Source organism: Lemur catta, chromosome 1 (assembly GCF_020740605.2).
Source record: "Lemur catta isolate mLemCat1 chromosome 1, mLemCat1.pri, whole genome shotgun sequence".
Classification (NCBI taxonomy): domain Eukaryota; kingdom Metazoa; phylum Chordata; class Mammalia; order Primates; family Lemuridae; genus Lemur; species Lemur catta.
Window position 1 is genome coordinate 112,471,041 of NC_059128.1, and position 24,747 is coordinate 112,495,787.

The 24,747-nt window shown below is 54.9% G+C and overlaps 1 protein-coding gene across 1 annotated transcript; it reads left to right on the top strand.

The window, feature by feature from the left end:
* Positions 1-1,379: 1,379 nt before the first annotated feature.
* Positions 1,380-2,324, top strand: LOC123637168 (olfactory receptor 2Z1). The gene has a single exon (XM_045550105.1). The coding sequence runs from the start codon at positions 1,380-1,382 to the stop codon at positions 2,322-2,324; it is 945 nt and encodes a 314-aa protein (XP_045406061.1).
* Positions 2,325-24,747: the final 22,423 nt, after the last annotated feature.

Sequence of the window (24,747 nt, forward strand, 5' to 3'; positions counted from 1 at the left end):
GAATGGAAAAACAAACACCACATGTATTCACCATCAAATTGGTATTAACTGATCAATACTGAAGTGCACTTAAGTAATATTCATCAGGTGTCCGGCAGGTGGGAGGGAGGGGTTGGGTAAACTCACATCTAATGGGTGTGGTGGGCACCATCTGGGGGATGGACATGCTTCAAGCTGTGACTCGAGTGGGGCAAAGGCAATATATGTAACTAAACACTTTTACCCCTGTAATATGCTGAAATAAAAAAAATTTAAAATAAGTGCATCTCCTGCTTGTCTTTGGTCATCTTTCTTCTCTGCCTCATTCACTCAGGCAATATTTATTATAGACAGAAAATCTTTAAGAGCTAGTGTCTCACCAGAGGCTGGGACAGGTAGTGAGGAGAAGGGGGTAATAAAGTGGGGATGCCTAATGGGTGCAAAAATATAATTCGATAGCCAGATAGAATGAACAATATTTGATAGCACAACAAAGTGACTAGAGTCAACAGTAAGTTATGGGACACTTTCACTAAAAGAGTGGAGTTGGAATGTTCCTAACACAAAGAAAGGATAAATGCTTGAGGGGATGGATAACTCAATCACCCTGATTGATTGGATTAATGCACATCGAGTGCCTAAAAACAAAAGCTAATGTCTCATAGTAGTCATTGAAATTGCATCAGACTATCCTTGGGCTGCTACTCTGCCATTCAATGAGATGAAGCCTCCAATGATAGCTAATTTCACCGACAACTGCTCCACCCCCTCCAGCCATCCAAACCTCAGTTTCCATTCCTTAGATTTGTACTCTGAATTTGACCCCAGTGTCGGCTCATGGATTTCTCTTTGCTGCAGATTCTCATCCAGGTGTTTGGACCCAGGTCCTTTGCTCTGTTTGTTTTTATTATTTATTTATTCATTTATTTTTTTTAGCTTAGCTCATTGCTTTAGCTCCATAATCCCTTATTTTTCAACTCCCAGCCCTTTTGGTCTCTCATCTTGGCTTTGGCCCCTGCATCTCTGGGATGAGAAGTATTGAAGCATTCAGCCAGGGCTATGTTACTGTCTTGAACTTGGATCTCAAAATTTTGACTCCAAAGAGCAGTGGTTAGTTCTTGACGAGGGTGTATCCAAGTGTCTCTTTCAGAGATACAAGTTCCTTCTCTCCCAAGCCCTGCCTGTGCCAGATGTCACTAATCGATCAAGGCTTTCCTCCCCTACCCTCCTTGCTCATTCTAGCTGCAGCCTCATAACTCTTCTCAAGACAGCGTTCCAGGCAGCCACTACCACTCCATGGCCATTGGCACGTGGGATGAAAATTATTTGCCACGCCCGCTAGGGCTTCTCGACACAGGTGTCACCTGTTCTTCCTGCAGCTAAGGTATGTTGTGTAAAACATGGGGGAAGGGAACGAATCCGTGGCTACGGATTTCATTCTGGTGGGCCTGTTCAGTAGTTCCAGGTCATGTCAGCTTCTCTTCTCCCTGGTGGTTGCCGTGTTTATCATGGGCCTCCTGGGCAACACTGTTCTGCTCTTGTTGATCCACATGGACTCCCAGCTCCACACACCCATGTACTTCCTGCTCAGCCAGCTCTCTGTGTTTGACATTGCCTTCCCCCTGGTAACCATCCCCAAGATGGCATCAGACTTTCTCCAGGGAGAAAGTTCCATCTCTTTTGAGGGTTGTGCAGCTCAAATATTCTTCTTGACGCTTATGGGGGTAGCTGAGGGTGTCCTGCTGGCGCTCATGTCATATGACCGTTATGTGGCTGTGTGCCACCCCCTGCAGTATCCTGTGCTCATGAGACCCCAGGTGTGCCAGCTCATGGTGGGCTCCTCCTGGCTGGCAGGTGTGCTCAACGCCTCCATCCAGACATCCATCACCCTGCACTTCCCCTACTGCACCTCCCGCACGGTGGACCACTTCTTTTGCGAGGTGCCAGCCCTGTTGAAGCTCGCCTGTGTGGACACCTCTGCCTACGAGTTGGCGCTGTCCACCTCAGGGGTGCTGATTCTCCTGCTTCCGGTTGGCCTCATCGCCACATCCTACGGCCACGTGTTGGGGGCTGTTCTGTGCAGGCACTCAGAGGAGGCTCGAAACAAGGCCTTCGCAACCTGCTCCTCGCACATCGCTGTAGTGGGACTCTTTTATGGCACAGCCGTGTTCATGTACATGGTACCCGGTGCCTACCACAGCCCCCAGCAGGACAACGTGATCTCCCTCTTCTACAGCCTGGTCACTCCATCCCTCAATCCCCTTATCTACAGTCTGAGGAACCGAGAGGTGCGGATGGCTTTGGTCAAAGCGCTCAGCAGAGCCGGGCTCAGGCGAAAGGGATGACCACACAAGAAACTGCGGGCCTGATCCCAGTGGTCTTCCACCCCACCCATCGTCCCAAAGCTCCATCTCTGGTGCAGAGGCTAAGGCCTTGTGTCCTAGAATAATTGTCTGTCCAGCTTCCCGCCCCCAGCTCCACCGTGCCCCCAGGCTATTTATGTTCAAATTCTTTCCCATAGATTTGTGAAAAGCAATGATAATATTCCCAAACATGCTTACTATATTGTATCCCAAACAATGTCCTCCATGCATGATTGGATGTCCTCATTTGTAATATTGGAATATTTATGTTAGCAAATTAATAACGACTGAGGTAGAAACTAACATTTGTTGACCATTTAACACATTACCTGCCATGTGAGTTGTATTTAACTCAGGGTAGTTTGGAGCCTGGGGCCTCGTGAAGCAAAACTCTCCAGTTGGTTCATGAAAATATTACTGGCTGATGTTCTTATTGATACAATTAATATTGAAAATTTAATTCCAAAACCATGGATTGCATTGCCTATAACTCACACCTAGGAAACCAAAACAAACAAACAAAAACAAACAAACAAACAAAAACAAACAAACAAAAAAAACCAATTAGAAAGGATTAGTTTGTTTCAATAAAACACCTTGGCCCCAAGAATAATTTTTCTTTTCTAGTGTGGCAGTCAATGTGTTAATCTAGTTTGGATGCATCCTAGTGGGTCAGGGTAGCCATGCCACCCTATCATAGCCCTGTCTCCCTATATGTTATATAAGGCATAACAGTGCTAGTCACATTCTGCTGTACCCTATTTATCCATTCACTGAAATCATTACTTTTACACGGGTCTTATAAATGTTTACTTAGTAAAAAATGAATTGACTTTTATAATTATTCTTGTGGGCTTTGTTACCAATAATTTGTTTAAATGAAGGAAGGGAAAGTAAAGGTAAAAGTACAAGATATTGTGATGTAGATTCTCATTATAATTTCTACTTAGTTGTCCAAAAAGGCCACTTCTGGGTTTCTACCCACAAAAGACTTTTTTTTTTCTTTTGAGACAGAGTCTCACTCTGTCACCCAGGCTAGAGTGCAGTGATGCACCATAGTTCACAGCAACTGAAAACTCCTGGGCTCCAGTGGTCCTCCTGCCTCAGCCTCCTGAGTAGCTGAGACTACAGGCATGTGCCACCAGGACCAGGTAATTTTTCTATTTTTAGGAGAGATGGGGTCTTGCTCTTGCTCAGGCTGGTTTTGAACACTGGACCTCCAGTGGTTCTCGCACCTCAGCCTCCCAGGATGCTAAAAGTACAGGCTTGAGACACCATGCTCAGCCTCAAAAGACTCTTTAGCAGCACAAACTCATGTCATTTGAGAAACACTGATAGAAACATGAAGATAACCTGATGTGAAGTTATGAGCAGATCTGAGAATGTTTTGTGATCGTGTGTGTGTGTGTGTGTGTGTGTGTGTGTGTGTGTGTGTGTGTGTGCCCCATGGGCTCCTGCTGCTGCCTTCTGTGGTCTGGGGAGAGTCCTTTGCATTCTGACAGTCTGTATCTGCCAACTGACTGCAGGATTTGCCATCAGCGTCTTAGGCCAGTCCTGCCAAGTAGAAATATAACAACATGCCCACACTGTCTCAGAGTGAAGACAATGTCCGATCCCCCGGCCTATGAGTTCATCCAGAGGAAATCAGCAGACCCAAAAGTCCAGCCCTTTGGAAAGAAAGCCACCTTTAAAAAAATAGCCCCCAGATTCTCCAGCCAATGAGATAAGGAATATTTCCTGCAACCCCACATGCCATCTTGCCATATTACATGCTTTGCTGAACAATAACACAAACCAAACAGAAAAACCATGTGTAGCAGAAACATACATCATTGAGCAAACACAAAACACAGAAACATTGTATCCATTTTTAACATTTTATTGACCCGAAGAAATAGACAAAATATCAACAGAAATACAATCCACATCACAATGATGACGGAGACATATGACATGCAATTTTGGGTTCTCAGCTTTGAAAACCCAGGGTAGGTTTCCCACCTACAACTTATCTCTGTGGGAAAGTTAGTATCGATCAGTCATGCTGGATGCATGGAGATAGATTTGCTAAGATGGACAGTCCCCAAAGTGGCTTGACACATCCCAGGGGTGCAGACAGAGCACCTTCAAGTGTTCCCAGAAGGGGACAACCTGTGAATGGATGCAATTGACTTTACAGAAAAAAATGATTCAACCCCAAAGGTTTGAGGGGGAGGAAGGAGAATTTCTCAAATTCTCAAGTGTCTACAACCCCTCAAGCTCCCTAGGGGCAGGAAGATCCCCTCAGGGAGACAGCCCGGGAGAAGCAAGTGTGTACAGTGCGCCAATGGAGCGCCTCTGCTTCTCGTTGGGGGTGTGAACGTCTGTCAGCGTGGGAAGAGACACCTTTGGACCTTGATCGTTGACCACGAAGGCCCTTGTGGCAAACTCCGGGTCTGGGGATGGGTGAGAGAGGCAGAGGACTGAGGGCAGAGCCCGGCAGGGGCCCGAGATCATGCAGGTCGAGCTGAATTCTTCGGGCAGGGTTCGTCTCCCGCAGCTGGGGAGGCTGGATTTTCTAAATCCTGACTTCACTGTACTGCCTATTATTCACAGACTTCTTGCGGAGAATTAGGAGGGCACAAGAGACAGAGGTTTGGTGAACACACTTCGGGACGGCAATAGCGTATTTGCCTAAATAATGTTTACGTGTAGCAGGTGTTTCCTGTAGAATCGGAGAGTGTTCACAGAGCCCGCGGTGATTCTATAGGAAAGGACTTTCTCAGCCAATAGAGAAGGCTCCTCCCACCCTAGGGAGGGCCGCCCTACCCTGGGTACGCACACAGGCTCACCCGCCCACACTCGCAGACCCACGGTGACACAGGCATAGCCTCAAATGCAGTCAAATCCTCCATCAGCTCTTCCCTGAATGTTCCTCGGTGATGTTCACACGTGCTGTGAGTTGACCTTCTAAAGAACCCTCCCTGCTGCTCTCACGGTGGCAAGGGAGAAGCCAGTGTCCTCAGAGAACTCCCTGGGAATCCATCCAGAGTGTCTCTGAAGATGTCTCGTGCAGCTCTCTCCGATTCTGTTCCCTTAGCACTTGGTTTCCTACGGAAAAGCGTCCCCAGAAGGTTTGTCTGTGAAAAGCGATGCGTGTGAAATACACTGCTCACAGAAAATATTCCAGGCAAGGAATGAAGTGGAGGTAATAGAAAGCGCGCCTCCTTCTTAGGCAAGACCCACGGGATGGGGGGTAGACGCCAGGAACAGGGTGGGTTTGGCTGGGATTCCACAGGTTCTAATGGCAGGATCTTCTGCTGGGACTGAAGCCCCCACCCTCTCGCAGGCCCCTGCTAGGTGAATGCCAGGAACCACCAGTCACAACTGTCCTTGCTTACAAATGCCCCCGGCTCCGCCCCAGTGCACACAAATAAAGGACTGGCCCCAGAGCTCACCCTGGCAGAGGAAGATCCACCTGCCCTGAGGAGCATCTGTCCGGGGCTCAAGCTCTGCCTGAGCAGCTGTGGGGCTGACGCCTCTCCCTCAGGTGGATCTCTGCAGGAGGTAGAGCGAGACTGCCATTTGCTGACACAGAGGAGCCCAGAGAGCGTTCACCATGTCCATATGCGGGCGCCCTGGAAGCCCCAGCGATGACTCGACAGGCTCTGAGAAGGACAAGGCTGGGGAGAGCAGGTGAGTGGGGGGGTGGGTGTCAGGGAGGCCGGGAGGGCTGTAGAGTGACTTGCCCTTGTGCGTGTGTGTGTGTGCGTGTGTGTGTGTGTGTGTGTGTGTGTGTGGTTTTGTGTGCGCGCGTCGATGTGTGTTTCTGCTGGAGCACAGGGAAAACAAGACGCTCTGCTACCATCAGGCACAGGGATGTGCCTGGGACCCCGAGCTCAAGGGGAGGGTGTGTTTGTTGTTTTAGTAAGAGGACATGGGATTCTTGTCCAGAAGATGTAACTGGGGTCCTCTCTGTCTTACAGCTCCAGCACGACCCAGTGGAATCCCCCGAAACGTCCGAGAGTGGACTCGGGTCCCAGGGAAGGTAAGGCATTTTCCCCTCTTCTTCCCGTCAAGGTCCCCGGCCGGGAAAGCAGAGTCTCATTACACCTTGGGAGGAGCAGTTAGTTGGTGTCTCCAAGATGTCTGGGGCTGCATCCTCCAGGCCTGTGGGCAGGTGTCCCGGGGCAGGTGTCAGCTGGGTTTAGGCTGTGTCCACGGCAGTCCCTTAAGACCCAGTGGAATCGGGCTTGACAAGGGCCTTCACCTCCACGCTCTGGTCTCTCCGCAGGTGCACAACCAGCCCCAGTGAATCGACCTCCCAACCCCGGCTTGTGGCAGTCCCTGAGAATACCCCAGGTAAGGTCCCATGTCTTGCCAAAGGGATGGGCGGGACCGGTCTCCCCCAGCTCGAGGCCCCAAATGGCCTGCAGCCAGTGAGCTTCCAAAGGGGTGTCAGTAGGAGGGCAGCTTCTCGGGGGGCGTGCTTAGTTTCATTTGGCTCTGCTAGGGTTGCTGGAATCTCCCTCCCCGGGTCTGTCCCCCATCGGAGCCTCCCTTGCATGACAGTGACTGTTGGCTTTTCTCCCCCAGGGCCAACAGATTCCGGAGACACAGATGATCGTCGTGCTCTTGGAAGCAGGAACGGAGCTCCAGCTGCGCCTGGGAGATGAGGTCCTCGTCCTGGGCCCACAGGAAGCCCTGGAGCTCAGCCTCCTCAACGTGCTCCTCCTGGTGGTCCCTGAGAAGGGCCTCGAGTCCTCAGAGGGTCTCTGGGAGTCCGCCCGGGCCCGCTGGCTCCGGTTCTCCGGTGCGGATCCCACCTGGGAGATTGATATCCAAAGTGGGTCTGTGAGAGCCCAGCCGGCACAGAACGTGTGTGTCCCGCCAGCGGAAGAGGAGGGCGGGGCTCCCCAAGGCCCCCAGCCCTTCATGGCGCAACCGACGAACCTAGTGCCTGCCGTCAGCCCTTCCTCCCAGAGCATCCTGTACCTCCAACCTCGGTACCCAAACACTGCCCCCAAAGCATCCGCCCTGATGCCCCAGCCCAGCTGTGGGAGACGAGCCCCGCCCGAAGAATTTCGGCCGGACCTGCATGGTCTGGGGCCCCTGCCGGGCTCTGCCCTCAGACCTCTGCCTCCCTCGCCCAGCCCGGGACCCAGAGTTTGCCGCAAGGGCCGTCGTGGACCAACGACCAAGGTCCGAAGGTGTCTCTTCCCAGGCTGACGGACGTTCACGCCCCCAACGAGAAGCAGAGGCGCTCCGTTGGCGCACCGTGCACACCTGCTTCTCCCGGGCTGTCTCCCTGAGGGGATCTTTGTGCCCCTCGGGAGCCTGAGGGGTTGTAGACACTTGAGAAGTTGAGAAATGCTGTGTCCTCCCCCTCAAACCTTTGGGGTTGAGTGATTTCGCTCTGTAAAGTCAATTGCATCCTTTGACCGGTGGTCCCCTTCCGGGAACCCTTGAAGGTGCTCTGTCTGCACCCCCGGGATGGGTCAAACCGCTTTGGGGACTGTCCGTCTTAGCAAATCTATCTCCACGCATCCAGCATGTCTGATCGATACTAACTTTCCCACAGAGATAAGTTGTAGGTGGGAAACCTACCCTGGGTTTTCAAAGCTGAGAACCCAAAATTGCATGTCATATGTCTCCGTCATCATTGTGATGTGGATTGTATTTCTGTTGATATTTGGTCTATTTCTTTGGGTCAGTAAAATTGTTAAAACTGAGTTCCTTTTGTCTGTGTTTACTTGCATGCATCGCTCAAAGCTTTACATGTCTTCAACACATGGTTATTCTCTTTGCTTTTGCCTTCCTCTCTTTGCAGCAAAGGCTTTAATCTCCCAAGCTGCTGGGTGAGGAGGTGGGAGAAATTACTTCCATTCCCTGGCCTTGGGATTTCAGCTCGGTAGGGTTACAGGCGTGAGCCACCGGCCCCGCCCAGTTTCCTGTTTTTTTTTTTCTTTTTTTGATTTATTTATTCGGTTTTATTTTGTGTTTTTTCCACTTCGTACACTTTGTTCGTCCTCACTTTACCGTAAGGCCTTTTTTTTTGCACAGACTTCTTGTGGAGAATTAGGAGGGCACAAGGGACAGAGGTTTGGTGAACACACTTCGGGACGGCAATAGCGTATTTGCCTAAATAATGTTTACGTGTAGCAGGTGTTTCCTGTAGAATCGGAGAGTGTTCACAGAGCCCGCGGTGATTCTATAGGAAAGGACTTTCTCAGCCAATAGAGAAGGCTCCTCCCACCCTAGGGAGGGCCGCCCTACCCTGGGTACGCACACAGGCTCACCCGCCCACACTCGCAGACCCACGGTGACACAGGCATAGCCTCAAATGCAGTCAAATCCTCCATCAGCTCTTCCCTGAATGTTCCTCGGTGATGTTCACACGTGCTGTGAGTTGACCTTCTAAAGAGCCCTCCCTGCTGCTCTCACGGTGGCAAGGGAGCAGCCAGTGTCCTCAGAGAACTCCCTGGGAATCCATCCAGAGTGTCTCTGAAGATGTCTCGTGCAGCTCTCTCCGATTCTGTTCCCTTACCACTTGGTTTCCTACGGAAAAGCGTCCCCAGAAGGTTCGTCTGTGAAAAGCGATGCGTGTGAAATACACTGCTCACAGAAAATATTCCAGGCAAGGAATGAAGTGGAGGTAATAGAAAGCGCGCCTCCTTCTTAGGCAAGACCCACGGGATGGGGGGTAGATGCCAGGAACAGGGTGGGTTTGGCTGGGATTCCACAGGTTCTAATGGCAGGATCCTCTGCTGGGACTGAAGCCCCCACCCTCTCGCAGGCCCCTGCTAGGTGAATGCCAGGAACCACCAATCACAACCGTCCTTGCTTACAAATGCCCCCGGCTCCGCCCCTTTGCACACACATAAAGGACTGGCCCCAGAGCTCACCCTGGCAGAGGAAGATCCACCTGCCCTGAGGAGCATCTGTCCGGGGCTCAAGCTCTGCCTGAGCAGCTGTGGGGCTGACGCCTCTCCCTCAGGTGGATCTCTGCAGGAGGTAGAGCGAGACTGCCATTTGCTGACACAGAGGAGCCCAGAGAGCGTTCACCATGTCCAAATGCGGGCGCCCTGGAAGCCCCAGCGATGACTCGACAGGCTCTGAGAAGGACAAGGCTGGGGAGAGCAGGTGAGTGGGGGGGTGGGTGTCAGGGAGGCCGGGAGGGCTGTGGAGTGACTTGCCCTTGTGCGTGTGTGTGTGTGCGTGTGTGTGTGTGTGTGTGTGTGTGTGGTTTTGTGTGCGCGCGTCGATGTGTGTTTCTGCTGGAGCACAGGGAAAACGAGACGCTCTGCTACCATCAGGCACAGGGATGTGCCTGGGACCCCGAGCTCAAGGGGAGGGTGTGTTTGTTGTTTTAGTAAGAGGACATGGGATTCTTGTCCAGAAGATGTAACTGGGGTCCTCTCTGTCTTACAGCTCCAGCACGACCCAGTGGAATCCCCCGAAACGTCCGAGAGTGGACTCGGGTCCCAGGGAAGGTAAGGCATTTTCCCCTCTTCTTCCCGTCAAGGTCCCCGGCCGGGAAAGCAGAGTCTCATTGCACCTTGGGAGGAGCAGTTAGTTGGTGTCTCCAAGATGTCTGGGGCTGCATCCTCCAGGCCTGTGGGCAGGTGTCCCGGGGCAGGTGTCAGCTGGGTTTAGGCTGTGTCCACGGCAGTCCCTTAAGACCCAGTGGAATCGGGCTTGACAAGGGCCTTCACCTCCACGCTCTGGTCTCTCCTCAGGTGCACAACCAGCCCCAGTGAATCGACCTCCCAACCCCGGCTTGTGGCAGTCCCTGAGAATACCCCAGGTAAGGTCCCATGTCTTGCCAAAGGGATGGGCGGGACCGGTCTCCCCCAGCTCGAGGCCCCAAATGGCCTGCAGCCAGTGAGCTTCCAAAGGGGTGTCAGTAGGAGGGCAGCTTCTCGGGGGGCGTGCTTAGTTTCATTTGGCTCTGCTAGGGTTGCTGGAATCTCCCTCCCCGGGTCTGTCCCCCATCGGAGCCTCCCTTGCATGACAGTGACTGTTGGCTTTTCTCCCCCAGGGCCAACAGATTCCGGAGACACAGATGATCGTCGTGCTCTTGGAAGCAGGAACGGAGCTCCAGCTGCGCCTGGGAGATGAGGTCCTCGTCCTGGGCCCACAGGAAGCCCTGGAGCTCAGCCTCCTCAACGTGCTCCTCCTGGTGGTCCCTGAGAAGGGCCTCGAGTCCTCAGAGGGTCTCTGGGAGTCCGCCCGGGCCCGCTGGCTCCGGTTCTCCGGTGCGGATACCACCTGGGAGATTGATATCCAAAGTGGGTCTGTGAGAGCCCAGCCGGCACAGAACGTGTGTGTCCCGCCAGCGGAAGAGGAGGGCGGGGCTCCCCAAGGCCCCCAGCCCTTCATGGCGCAACCGACGAACCTAGTGCCTGCCGTCAGCCCTTCCTCCCAGAGCATCCTGTACCTCCAACCTCGGTACCCAAACACTGCCCCCAAAGCATCCGCCCTGATGCCCCAGCCCAGCTGTGGGAGACGAGCCCCGCCCGAAGAATTTCGGCTGGACCTGCACGGTCTGGGGCCCCTGCCGGGCTCTGCCCTCAGACCTCTGCCTCCCTCGCCCAGCCCGGGACCCAGAGTTTGCCGCAAGGGCCGTCGTGGACCAACGACCAAGGTCCGAAGGTGTCTCTTCCCAGGCTGACGGACGTTCACGCCCCCAACGAGAAGCAGAGGCGCCCCGTTGGCGCACCGTGCACACCCGCTTCTCCCGGGCTGTCTCCCTGAGGGGATCTTTGTGCCCCTCGGGAGCCTGAGGGGTTGTAGACACTTGAGAAGTTGAGAAATGCTGTGTCCTCCCCCTCAAACCTTTGGGGTTGAGTGATTTCGCTCTGTAAAGTCAATTGCATCCTTTGACCGGTGGTCCCCTTCCGGGAACCCTTGAAGGTGCTCTGTCTGCACCCCCGGGATGGGTCAAACCGCTTTGGGGACTGTCCGTCTTAGCAAATCTATCTCCACGCATCCAGCATGTCTGATCGATACTAACTTTCCCACAGAGATAAGTTGTAGGTGGGAAACCTACCCTGGGTTTTCAAAGCTGAGAACCCAAAATTGCATGTCATATGTCTCCGTCATCATTGTGATGTGGATTGTATTTCTGTTGATATTTGGTCTATTTCTTTGGGTCAGTAAAATTGTTAAAACTGAGTTCCTTTTGTCTGTGTTTACTTGCATGCATCGCTCAAAGCTTTACATGTCTTCAACACATGGTTATTCTCTTTGCTTTTGCCTTCCTCTCTTTGCAGCAAAGGCTTTAATCTCCCAAGCTGCTGGGTGAGGAGGTGGGAGAAATTACTTCCATTCCCTGGCCTTGGGATTTCAGCTCGGTAGGGTTACAGGCGTGAGCCACCGGCCCCGCCCAGTTTCCTGTTTTTTTTTTTTTTCTTTTTTTGATTTATTTATTCGGTTTTATTTTGTGTTTTTTCCACTTCGTACACTTTGTTCGTCCTCACTTTACCGTAAGGCCTTTTTTTTGCACAGACTTCTTGTGGAGAATTAGGAGGGCACAAGAGACAGAGGTTTGGTGAACACACTTCGGGACGGCAATAGCGTATTTGCCTAAATAATGTTTACGTGTAGCAGGTGTTTCCTGTAGAATCGGAGAGTGTTCACAGAGGCCGCGGTGATTCTATAGGAAAGGACTTTCTCAGCCAATAGAGAAGGCTCCTCCCACCCTAGGGAGGGCCGCCCTACCCTGGGTACGCACACAGGCTCACCCGCCCACACTCGCAGACCCACGGTGACACAGGCATAGCCTCAAATGCAGTCAAATCCTCCATCAGCTCTTCCCTGAATGTTCCTCGGTGATGTTCACACGTGCTGTGAGTTGACCTTCTAAAGAGCCCTCCCTGCTGCTCTCACGGTGGCAAGGGAGCAGCCAGTGTCCTCAGAGAACTCCCTGGGAATCCATCCAGAGTGTCTCTGAAGATGTCTCGTGCAGCTCTCTCCGATTCTGTTCCCTTACCACTTGGTTTCCTACGGAAAAGCGTCCCCAGAAGGTTCGTCTGTGAAAAGCGATGCGTGTGAAATACACTGCTCACAGAAAATATTCCAGGCAAGGAATGAAGTGGAGGTAATAGAAAGCGCGCCTCCTTCTTAGGCAAGACCCACGGGATGGGGGGTAGATGCCAGGAACAGGGTGGGTTTGGCTGGGATTCCACAGGTTCTAATGGCAGGATCCTCTGCTGGGACTGAAGCCCCCACCCTCTCGCAGGCCCCTGCTAGGTGAATGCCAGGAACCACCAATCACAACCGTCCTTGCTTACAAATGCCCCCGGCTCCGCCCCTTTGCACACACATAAAGGACTGGCCCCAGAGCTCACCCTGGCAGAGGAAGATCCACCTGCCCTGAGGAGCATCTGTCCGGGGCTCAAGCTCTGCCTGAGCAGCTGTGGGGCTGACGCCTCTCCCTCAGGTGGATCTCTGCAGGAGGTAGAGCGAGACTGCCATTTGCTGACACAGAGGAGCCCAGAGAGCGTTCACCATGTCCAAATGCGGGCGCCCTGGAAGCCCCAGCGATGACTCGACAGGCTCTGAGAAGGACAAGGCTGGGGAGAGCAGGTGAGTGGGGGGGTGGGTGTCAGGGAGGCCGGGAGGGCTGTGGAGTGACTTGCCCTTGTGCGTGTGTGTGTGTGCGCGTGTGTGTGGTTTTGTGTGCGCGCGTCGATGTGTGTTTCTGCTGGAGCACAGGGAAAACGAGACGCTCTGCTACCATCAGGCACAGGGATGTGCCTGGGACCCCGAGCTCAAGGGGAGGGTGTGTTTGTTGTTTTAGTAAGAGGACATGGGATTCTTGTCCAGAAGATGTAACTGGGGTCCTCTCTGTCTTACAGCTCCAGCACGACCCAGTGGAATCCCCCGAAACGTCCGAGAGTGGACTCGGGTCCCAGGGAAGGTAAGGCATTTTCCCCTCTTCTTCCCGTCAAGGTCCCCGGCCGGGAAAGCAGAGTCTCATTACACCTTGGGAGGAGCAGTTAGTTGGTGTCTCCAAGATGTCTGGGGCTGCATCCTCCAGGCCTGTGGGCAGGTGTCCCGGGGCAGGTGTCAGCTGGGTTTAGGCTGTGTCCACGGCAGTCCCTTAAGACCCAGTGGAATCGGGCTTGACAAGGGCCTTCACCTCCACGCTCTGGTCTCTCCTCAGGTGCACAACCAGCCCCAGTGAATCGACCTCCCAACCCCGGCTTGTGGCAGTCCCTGAGAATACCCCAGGTAAGGTCCCATGTCTTGCCAAAGGGATGGGCGGGACCGGTCTCCCCCAGCTCGAGGCCCCAAATGGCCTGCAGCCAGTGAGCTTCCAAAGGGGTGTCAGTAGGAGGGCAGCTTCTCGGGGGGCGTGCTTAGTTTCATTTGGCTCTGCTAGGGTTGCTGGAATCTCCCTCCCCGGGTCTGTCCCCCTTCGGAGCCTCCCTTGCATGACAGTGACTGTTGGCTTTTCTCCCCCAGGGCCAACAGATTCCGGAGACACAGATGATCGTCGTGCTCTTGGAAGCAGGAACGGAGCTCCAGCTGCGCCTGGGAGATGAGGTCCTCGTCCTGGGCCCACAGGAAGCCCTGGAGCTCAGCCTCCTCAACGTGCTCCTCCTGGTGGTCCCTGAGAAGGGCCTCGAGTCCTCAGAGGGTCTCTGGGAGTCCGCCCGGGCCCGCTGGCTCCGGTTCTCCGGTGCGGATCCCACCTGGGAGATTGATATCCAAAGTGGGTCTGTGAGAGCCCAGCCGGCACAGAACGTGTGTGTCCCGCCAGCGGAAGAGGAGGGCGGGGCTCCCCAAGGCCCCCAGCCCTTCATGGCGCAACCGACGAACCTAGTGCCTGCCGTCAGCCCTTCCTCCCAGAGCATCCTGTACCTCCAACCTCGGTACCCAAACACTGCCCCCAAAGCATCCGCCCTGATGCCCCAGCCCAGCTGTGGGAGACGAGCCCCGCCCGAAGAATTTCGGCTGGACCTGCATGGTCTGGGGCCCCTGCCGGGCTCTGCCCTCAGACCTCTGCCTCCCTCGCCCAGCCCGGGACCCAGAGTTTGCCGCAAGGGCCGTCGTGGACCAACGACCAAGGTCCGAAGGTGTCTCTTCCCAGGCTGACGGACGTTCACGCCCCCAACGAGAAGCAGAGGCGCTCCGTTGGCGCACCGTGCACCCCTGCTTCTCCCGGGCTGTCTCCCTGAGGGGATCTTTGTGCCCCTCGGGAGCCTGAGGGGTTGTAGACACTTGAGAAGTTGAGAAATGCTGTGTCCTCCCCCTCAAACCTTTGGGGTTGAGTGATTTCGCTCTGTAAAGTCAATTGCATCCTTTGACCGGTGGTCCCCTTCCGGGAACACTTGAAGGTGCTCTGTCTGCACCCCCGGGATGGGTCAAACCGCTTTGGGGACTGTCCGTCTTAGCAAATCTATCTCCACGCATCCAGCATGTCTGATCGATACTAACTTTCCCACAGAGATAAGTTGTAGGTGGGAAACCTACCCTGGGTTTTCAAAGCTGAGAACCCAAAATTGCATGTCATATGTCTCCGTCATCATTGTGATGTGGATTGTATTTCTGTTGATATTTGGTCTATTTCTTTGGGTCAGTAAAATTGTTAAAACTGAGTTCCTTTTGTCTGTGTTTACTTGCATGCATCGCTCAAAGCTTTACATGTCTTCAACACATGGTTATTCTCTTTGCTTTTGCCTTCCTCTCTTTGCAGCAAAGGCTTTAATCTCCCAAGCTGCTGGGTGAGGAGGTGGGAGAAATTACTTCCATTCCCTGGCCTTGGGATTTCAGCTCGGTAGGGTTACAGGCGTGAGCCACCGGCCCCGCCCAGTTTCCTGTTTTTTTTTTTTTTTCTTTTTTTGATTTATTTATTCGGTTTTATTTTGTGTTTTTTCCGCTTCGTACACTTTGTTCGTCCTCACTTTACCGTAAGGCCTTTTTTTTTGCACAGACTTCTTGTGGAGAATTAGGAGGGCACAAGAGACAGAGGTTTGGTGAACACACTTCGGGACGGCAATAGCGTATTTGCCTAAATAATGTTTACGTGTAGCAGGTGTTTCCTGTAGAATCGGAGAGTGTTCACAGAGGCCGCGGTGATTCTATAGGAAAGGACTTTCTCAGCCAATAGAGAAGGCTCCTCCCACCCTAGGGAGGGCCGCCCTACCCTGGGTACGCACACAGGCTCACCCGCCCACACTCGCAGACCCACGGTGACACAGGCATAGCCTCAAATGCAGTCAAATCCTCCATCAGCTCTTCCCTGAATGTTCCTCGGTGATGTTCACACGTGCTGTGAGTTGACCTTCTAAAGAGCCCTCCCTGCTGCTCTCACGGTGGCAAGGGAGCAGCCAGTGTCCTCAGAGAACTCCCTGGGAATCCATCCAGAGTGTCTCTGAAGATGTCTCGTGCAGCTCTCTCCGATTCTGTTCCCTTACCACTTGGTTTCCTACGGAAAAGCGTCCCCAGAAGGTTCGTCTGTGAAAAGCGATGCGTGTGAAATACACTGCTCACAGAAAATATTCCAGGCAAGGAATGAAGTGGAGGTAATAGAAAGCGCGCCTCCTTCTTAGGCAAGACCCACGGGATGGGGGGTAGATGCCAGGAACAGGGTGGGTTTGGCTGGGATTCCACAGGTTCTAATGGCAGGATCCTCTGCTGGGACTGAAGCCCCCACCCTCTCGCAGGCCCCTGCTAGGTGAATGCCAGGAACCACCAATCACAACCGTCCTTGCTTACAAATGCCCCCGGCTCCGCCCCTTTGCACACACATAAAGGACTGGCCCCAGAGCTCACCCTGGCAGAGGAAGATCCACCTGCCCTGAGGAGCATCTGTCCGGGGCTCAAGCTCTGCCTGAGCAGCTGTGGGGCTGACGCCTCTCCCTCAGGTGGATCTCTGCAGGAGGTAGAGCGAGACTGCCATTTGCTGACACAGAGGAGCCCAGAGAGCGTTCACCATGTCCAAATGCGGGCGCCCTGGAAGCCCCAGCGATGACTCGACAGGCTCTGAGAAGGACAAGGCTGGGGAGAGCAGGTGAGTGGGGGGGTGGGTGTCAGGGAGGCCGGGAGGGCTGTGGAGTGACTTGCCCTTGTGCGTGTGTGTGTGTGCGCGTGTGTGTGGTTTTGTGTGCGCGCGTCGATGTGTGTTTCTGCTGGAGCACAGGGAAAACGAGACGCTCTGCTACCATCAGGCACAGGGATGTGCCTGGGACCCCGAGCTCAAGGGGAGGGTGTGTTTGTTGTTTTAGTAAGAGGACATGGGATTCTTGTCCAGAAGATGTAACTGGGGTCCTCTCTGTCTTACAGCTCCAGCACGACCCAGTGGAATCCCCCGAAACGTCCGAGAGTGGACTCGGGTCCCAGGGAAGGTAAGGCATTTTCCCCTCTTCTTCCCGTCAAGGTCCCCGGCCGGGAAAGCAGAGTCTCATTACACCTTGGGAGGAGCAGTTAGTTGGTGTCTCCAAGATGTCAGGGGCTGCATCCTCCAGGCCTGTGGGCAGGTGTCCCGGGGCAGGTGTCAGCTGGGTTTAGGCTGTGTCCACGGCAGTCCCTTAAGACCCAGTGGAATCGGGCTTGACAAGGGCCTTCACCTCCACGCTCTGGTCTCTCCTCAGGTGCACAACCAGCCCCAGTGAATCGACCTCCCAACCCCGGCTTGTGGCAGTCCCTGAGAATACCCCAGGTAAGGTCCCATGTCTTGCCAAAGGGATGGGCGGGACCGGTCTCCCCCAGCTCGAGGCCCCAAATGGCCTGCAGCCAGTGAGCTTCCAAAGGGGTGTCAGTAGGAGGGCAGCTTCTCGGGGGGCGTGCTTAGTTTCATTTGGCTCTGCTAGGGTTGCTGGAATCTCCCTCCCCGGGTCTGTCCCCCATCGGAGCCTCCCTTGCATGACAGTGACTGTTGGCTTTTCTCCCCCAGGGCCAACAGATTCCGGAGACACAGATGATCGTCGTGCTCTTGGAAGCAGGAACGGAGCTCCAGCTGCGCCTGGGAGATGAGGTCCTCGTCCTGGGCCCACAGGAAGCCCTGGAGCTCAGCCTCCTCAACGTGCTCCTCCTGGTGGTCCCTGAGAAGGGCCTCGAGTCCTCAGAGGGTCTCTGGGAGTCCGCCCGGGCCCGCTGGCTCCGGTTCTCCGGTGCGGATACCACCTGGGAGATTGATATCCAAAGTGGGTCTGTGAGAGCCCAGCCGGCACAGAACGTGTGTGTCCCGCCAGCGGAAGAGGAGGGCGGGGCTCCCCAAGGCCCCCAGCCCTTCATGGCGCAACCGACGAACCTAGTGCCTGCCGTCAGCCCTTCCTCCCAGAGCATCCTGTACCTCCAACCTCGGTACCCAAACACTGCCCCCAAAGCATCCGCCCTGATGCCCCAGCCCAGCTGTGGGAGACGAGCCCCGCCCGAAGAATTTCGGCTGGACCTGCACGGTCTGGGGCCCCTGCCGGGCTCTGCCCTCAGACCTCTGCCTCCCTCGCCCAGCCCGGGACCCAGAGTTTGCCGCAAGGGCCGTCGTGGACCAACGACCAAGGTCCGAAGGTGTCTCTTCCCAGGCTGACGGACGTTCACGCCCCCAACGAGAAGCAGAGGCGCCCCGTTGGCGCACCGTGCACACCCGCTTCTCCCGGACTGTCTCCCTGAGGGGATCTTTGTGCCCCTCGGGAGCCTGAGGGGTTGTAGACACTTGAGAAGTTGAGAAATGCTGTGTCCTCCCCCTCAAACCTTTGGGGTTGAGTGATTTCGCTCTGTAAAGTCAATTGCATCCTTTGACCGGTGGTCCCCTTCCGGGAACCCTTGAAGGTGCTCTGTCTGCACCCCCGGGATGGGTCAAACCGCTTTGGGGACTGTCCGTCTTAGCAAATCTATCTCCACGCATCCAGCATGTCTGATCGATACTAACTTTCCCACAGAGATAAGTTGTAGGTGGGAAACCTACCCTGGGTTTTCAAAGCTGAGAACCCAAAATTGCATGTCATATGTCTCCGTCATCATTGTGATGTGGATTGTATTTCTGTTGATATTTGGTCTATTTCTTTGGGTCAGTAAAATTGTTAAAACTGAGTTCCTTTTGTCTGTGTTTACTTGCATGCATCGCTCAAAGCTTTACATGTCTTCAACACATGGTTATTCTCTTTGCTTTTGCCTTCCTCTCTTTGCAGCAAAGGCTTTAATCTCCCAAGCTGCTGGGTGAGGAGGTGGGAGAAATTACTTCCATTCCCTGGCCTTGGGATTTCAGCTCGGTAGGGTTACAGGCGTGAGCCACCGGCCCCGCCCAGTTTCCTGTTTTTTTTTTTTTTCTTTTTTTGATTTATTTATTCGGTTTTATTTTGTGTTTTTTCCACTTCGTACACTTTGTTCGTCCTCACTTTACCGTAAGGCCTTTTTTTTGCACAGACTTCTTGTGGAGAATTAGGAGGGCACAAGAGACAGAGGTTTGGTGAACACACTTCGGGACGGCAATAGCGTATTTGCCTAAATAATGTTTACGTGTAGCAGGTGTTTCCTGTAGAATCGGAGAGTGTTCACAGAGGCCGCGGTGATTCTATAGGAAAGGACTTTCTCAGCCAATAGAGAAGGCTCCTCCCACCCTAGGGAGGGCCGCCCTACCCTGGGTACGCACACAGGCTCACCCGCCCACACTCGCAGACCCACGGTGACACAGGCATAGCCTCAAATGCAGTCAAATCCTCCATCAGCTCTTCCCTGAATGTTCCTCGGTGATGTTCACACGTGCTGTGAGTTGACCTTCTAAAGAGCCCTCCCTGCTGCTCTCACGGTGGCAAGGGAGCAGCCAGTGTCCTCAGAGAACTCCCTGGGAATCCATCCAGAGTGTCTCTGAAGATGTCTCGTGCAGCTCTCTCCGATTCTGTTCCCTTACCACTTGGTTTCCTACGGAAAAGCGTCCCCAGAAGGTTCGTCTGTGAAAAGCGATGCGTGTGAAATACACTGCTCACAGAAAATATTCCAGGCAAGGAATGAAGTGGAGGTAATAGAAAGCGCGCCTCCTTCTTAGGCAAGACCCACGGGATGGGGGGTAGATGCCAGGAACAGGGTGGGTTTGGCTGGGATTCCACAGGTTCTAATGGCAGGATCCTCTGCTGGGACTGAAGCCCCCACCCTCTCGCAGGCCCCTGCTAGGTGAATGCCAGGAACCACCAATCACAACCGTCCTTGCTTACAAATGCCCCCGGCTCCGCCCCTTTGCACACACATAAAGGACTGGCCCCAGAGCTCACCCTGGCAGAGGAAGATCCACCTGCCCTGAGGAGCATCTGTCCGGGGCTCAAGCTCTGCCTGAGCAGCTGTGGGGCTGACGCCTCTCCCTCAGGTGGATCTCTGCAGGAGGTAGAGCGAGACTGCCATTTGCTGACACAGAGGAGCCCAGAGAGCGTTCACCATGTCCAAATGCGGGCGCCCTGGAAGCCCCAGCGATGACTCGACAGGCTCTGAGAAGGACAAGGCTGGGGAGAGCAGGTGAGTGGGGGGGTGGGTGTCAGGGAGGCCGGGAGGGCTGTGGAGTGACTTGCCCTTGTGCGTGTGTGTGTGTGCGCGTGTGTGTGGTTTTGTGTGCGCGCGTCGATGTGTGTTTCTGCTGGAGCACAGGGAAAACGAGACGCTCTGCTACCATCAGGCACAGGGATGTGCCTGGGACCCCGAGCTCAAGGGGAGGGTGTGTTTGTTGTTTTAGTAAGAGGACATGGGATTCTTGTCCAGAAGATGTAACTGGGGTCCTCTCTGTCTTACAGCTCCAGCACGACCCAGTGGAATCCCCCGAAACGTCCGAGAGTGGACTCGGGTCCCAGGGAAGGTAAGGCATTTTCCCCTCTTCTTCCCGTCAAGGTCCCCGGCCGGGAAAGCAGAGTCTCATTGCACCTTGGGAGGAGCAGTTAGTTGGTGTCTCCAAGATGTCTGGGGCTGCATCCTCCAGGCCTGTGGGCAGGTGTCCCGGGGCAGGTGTCAGCTGGGTTTAGGCTGTGTCCACGGCAGTCCCTTAAGACCCAGTGGAATCGGGCTTGACAAGGGCCTTCACCTCCACGCTCTGGTCTCTCCTCAGGTGCACAACCAGCCCCAGTGAATCGACCTCCCAACCCCGGCTTGTGGCAGTCCCTGAGAATACCCCAGGTAAGGTCCCATGTCTTGCCAAAGGGATGGGCGGGACCGGTCTCCCCCAGCTCGAGGCCCCAAATGGCCTGCAGCCAGTGAGCTTCCAAAGGGGTGTCAGTAGGAGGGCAGCTTCTCGGGGGGCGTGCTTAGTTTCATTTGGCTCTGCTAGGGTTGCTGGAATCTCCCTCCCCGGGTCTGTCCCCCATCGGAGCCTCCCTTGCATGACAGTGACTGTTGGCTTTTCTCCCCCAGGGCCAACAGATTCCGGAGACACAGATGATCGTCGTGCTCTTGGAAGCAGGAACGGAGCTCCAGCTGCGCCTGGGAGATGAGGTCCTCGTCCTGGGCCCACAGGAAGCCCTGGAGCTCAGCCTCCTCAACGTGCTCCTCCTGGTGGTCCCTGAGAAGGGCCTCGAGTCCTCAGAGGGTCTCTGGGAGTCCGCCCGGGCCCGCTGGCTCCGGTTCTCCGGTGCGGATACCACCTGGGAGATTGATATCCAAAGTGGGTCTGTGAGAGCCCAGCCGGCACAGAACGTGTGTGTCCCGCCAGCGGAAGAGGAGGGCGGGGCTCCCCAAGGCCCCCAGCCCTTCATGGCGCAACCGACGAACCTAGTGCCTGCCGTCAGCCCTTCCTCCCAGAGCATCCTGTACCTCCAACCTCGGTACCCAAACACTGCCCCCAAAGCATCCGCCCTGATGCCCCAGCCCAGCTGTGGGAGACGAGCCCCGCCCGAAGAATTTCGGCTGGACCTGCATGGTCTGGGGCCCCTGCCGGGCTCTGCCCTCAGACCTCTGCCTCCCTCGCCCAGCCCGGGACCCAGAGTTTGTCGCAAGGGCCGTCGTGGACCAACGACCAAGGTCCGAAGGTGTCTCTTCCCAGGCTGACGGACGTTCACGCCCCCAACGAGAAGCAGAGGCGCCCCGTTGGCGCACCGTGCACACCCGCTTCTCCCGGACTGTCTCCCTGAGGGGATCTTTGTGCCCCTCGGGAGCCTGAGGGGTTGTAGACACTTGAGAAGTTGAGAAATGCTGTGTCCTCCCCCTCAAACCTTTGGGGTTGAGTGATTTCGCTCTGTAAAGTCAATTGCATCCTTTGACCGGTGGTCCCCTTCCGGGAACCCTTGAAGGTGCTCTGTCTGCACCCCCGGGATGGGTCAAACCGCTTTGGGGACTGTCCGTCTTAGCAAATCTATCTCCACGCATCCAGCATGTCTGATCGATACTAACTTTCCCACAGAGATAAGTTGTAGGTGGGAAACCTACCCTGGGTTTTCAAAGCTGAGAACCCAAAATTGCATGTCATATGTCTCCGTCATCATTGTGATGTGGATTGTATTTCTGTTGATATTTGGTCTATTTCTTTGGGTCAGTAAAATTGTTAAAACTGAGTTCCTTTTGTCTGTGTTTACTTGCATGCATCGCTCAAAGCTTTACATGTCTTCAACACATGGTTATTCTCTTTGCTTTTGCCTTCCTCTCTTTGCAGCAAAGGCTTTAATCTCCCAAGCTGCTGGGTGAGGAGGTGGGAGAAATTACTTCCATTCCCTGGCCTTGGGATTTCAGCTCGGTAGGGTTACAGGCGTGAGCCACCGGCCCCGCCCAGTTTCCTGTTTTTTTTTTTTTTCTTTTTTTGATTTATTTATTCGGTTTTATTTTGTGTTTTTTCCACTTCGTACACTTTGTTCGTCCTCACTTTACCGTAAGGCCTTTTTTTTGCACAGACTTCTTGTGGAGAATTAGGAGGGCACAAGAGACAGAGGTTTGGTGAACACACTTCGGGACGGCAATAGCGTATTTGCCTAAATAATGTTTACGTGTAGCAGGTGTTTCCTGTAGAATCGGAGAGTGTTCACAGAGGCCGCGGTGATTCTATAGGAAAGGACTTTCTCAGCCAATAGAGAAGGCTCCTCCCACCCTAGGGAGGGCCGCCCTACCCTGGGTACGCACACAGGCTCACCCGCCCACACTCGCAGACCCACGGTGACACAGGCATAGCCTCAAATGCAGTCAAATCCTCCATCAGCTCTTCCCTGAATGTTCCTCGGTGATGTTCACACGTGCTGTGAGTTGACCTTCTAAAGAGCCCTCCCTGCTGCTCTCACGGTGGCAAGGGAGCAGCCAGTGTCCTCAGAGAACTCCCTGGGAATCCATCCAGAGTGTCTCTGAAGATGTCTCGTGCAGCTCTCTCCGATTCTGTTCCCTTACCACTTGGTTTCCTACGGAAAAGCGTCCCCAGAAGGTTCGTCTGTGAAAAGCGATGCGTGTGAAATACACTGCTCACAGAAAATATTCCAGGCAAGGAATGAAGTGGAGGTAATAGAAAGCGCGCCTCCTTCTTAGGCAAGACCCACGGGATGGGGGGTAGATGCCAGGAACAGGGTGGGTTTGGCTGGGATTCCACAGGTTCTAATGGCAGGATCCTCTGCTGGGACTGAAGCCCCCACCCTCTCGCAGGCCCCTGCTAGGTGAATGCCAGGAACCACCAATCACAACCGTCCTTGCTTACAAATGCCCCCGGCTCCGCCCCTTTGCACACACATAAAGGACTGGCCCCAGAGCTCACCCTGGCAGAGGAAGATCCACCTGCCCTGAGGAGCATCTGTCCGGGGCTCAAGCTCTGCCTGAGCAGCTGTGGGGCTGACGCCTCTCCCTCAGGTGGATCTCTGCAGGAGGTAGAGCGAGACTGCCATTTGCTGACACAGAGGAGCCCAGAGAGCGTTCACCATGTCCAAATGCGGGCGCCCTGGAAGCCCCAGCGATGACTCGACAGGCTCTGAGAAGGACAAGGCTGGGGAGAGCAGGTGAGTGGGGGGGTGGGTGTCAGGGAGGCCGGGAGGGCTGTGGAGTGACTTGCCCTTGTGCGTGTGTGTGTGTGCGCGTGTGTGTGGTTTTGTGTGCGCGCGTCGATGTGTGTTTCTGCTGGAGCACAGGGAAAACGAGACGCTCTGCTACCATCAGGCACAGGGATGTGCCTGGGACCCCGAGCTCAAGGGGAGGGTGTGTTTGTTGTTTTAGTAAGAGGACATGGGATTCTTGTCCAGAAGATGTAACTGGGGTCCTCTCTGTCTTACAGCTCCAGCACGACCCAGTGGAATCCCCCGAAACGTCCGAGAGTGGACTCGGGTCCCAGGGAAGGTAAGGCATTTTCCCCTCTTCTTCCCGTCAAGGTCCCCGGCCGGGAAAGCAGAGTCTCATTGCACCTTGGGAGGAGCAGTTAGTTGGTGTCTCCAAGATGTCTGGGGCTGCATCCTCCAGGCCTGTGGGCAGGTGTCCCGGGGCAGGTGTCAGCTGGGTTTAGGCTGTGTCCACGGCAGTCCCTTAAGACCCAGTGGAATCGGGCTTGACAAGGGCCTTCACCTCCACGCTCTGGTCTCTCCTCAGGTGCACAACCAGCCCCAGTGAATCGACCTCCCAACCCCGGCTTGTGGCAGTCCCTGAGAATACCCCAGGTAAGGTCCCATGTCTTGCCAAAGGGATGGGCGGGACCGGTCTCCCCCAGCTCGAGGCCCCAAATGGCCTGCAGCCAGTGAGCTTCCAAAGGGGTGTCAGTAGGAGGGCAGCTTCTCGGGGGGCGTGCTTAGTTTCATTTGGCTCTGCTAGGGTTGCTGGAATCTCCCTCCCCGGGTCTGTCCCCCATCGGAGCCTCCCTTGCATGACAGTGACTGTTGGCTTTTCTCCCCCAGGGCCAACAGATTCCGGAGACACAGATGATCGTCGTGCTCTTGGAAGCAGGAACGGAGCTCCAGCTGCGCCTGGGAGATGAGGTCCTCGTCCTGGGCCCACAGGAAGCCCTGGAGCTCAGCCTCCTCAACGTGCTCCTCCTGGTGGTCCCTGAGAAGGGCCTCGAGTCCTCAGAGGGTCTCTGGGAGTCCGCCCGGGCCCGCTGGCTCCGGTTCTCCGGTGCGGATACCACCTGGGAGATTGATATCCAAAGTGGGTCTGTGAGAGCCCAGCCGGCACAGAACGTGTGTGTCCCGCCAGCGGAAGAGGAGGGCGGGGCTCCCCAAGGCCCCCAGCCCTTCATGGCGCAACCGACGAACCTAGTGCCTGCCGTCAGCCCTTCCTCCCAGAGCATCCTGTACCTCCAACCTCGGTACCCAAACACTGCCCCCAAAGCATCCGTCCTGATGCCCCAGCCCAGCTGTGGGAGACGAGCCCCGCCCGAAGAATTTCGGCTGGACCTGCATGGTCTGGGGCCCCTGCCGGGCTCTGCCCTCAGACCTCTGCCTCCCTCGCCCAGCCCGGGACCCAGAGTTTGCCGCAAGGGCCGTCGTGGACCAACGACCAAGGTCCGAAGGTGTCTCTTCCCAGGCTGACGGACGTTCACGCCCCCAACGAGAAG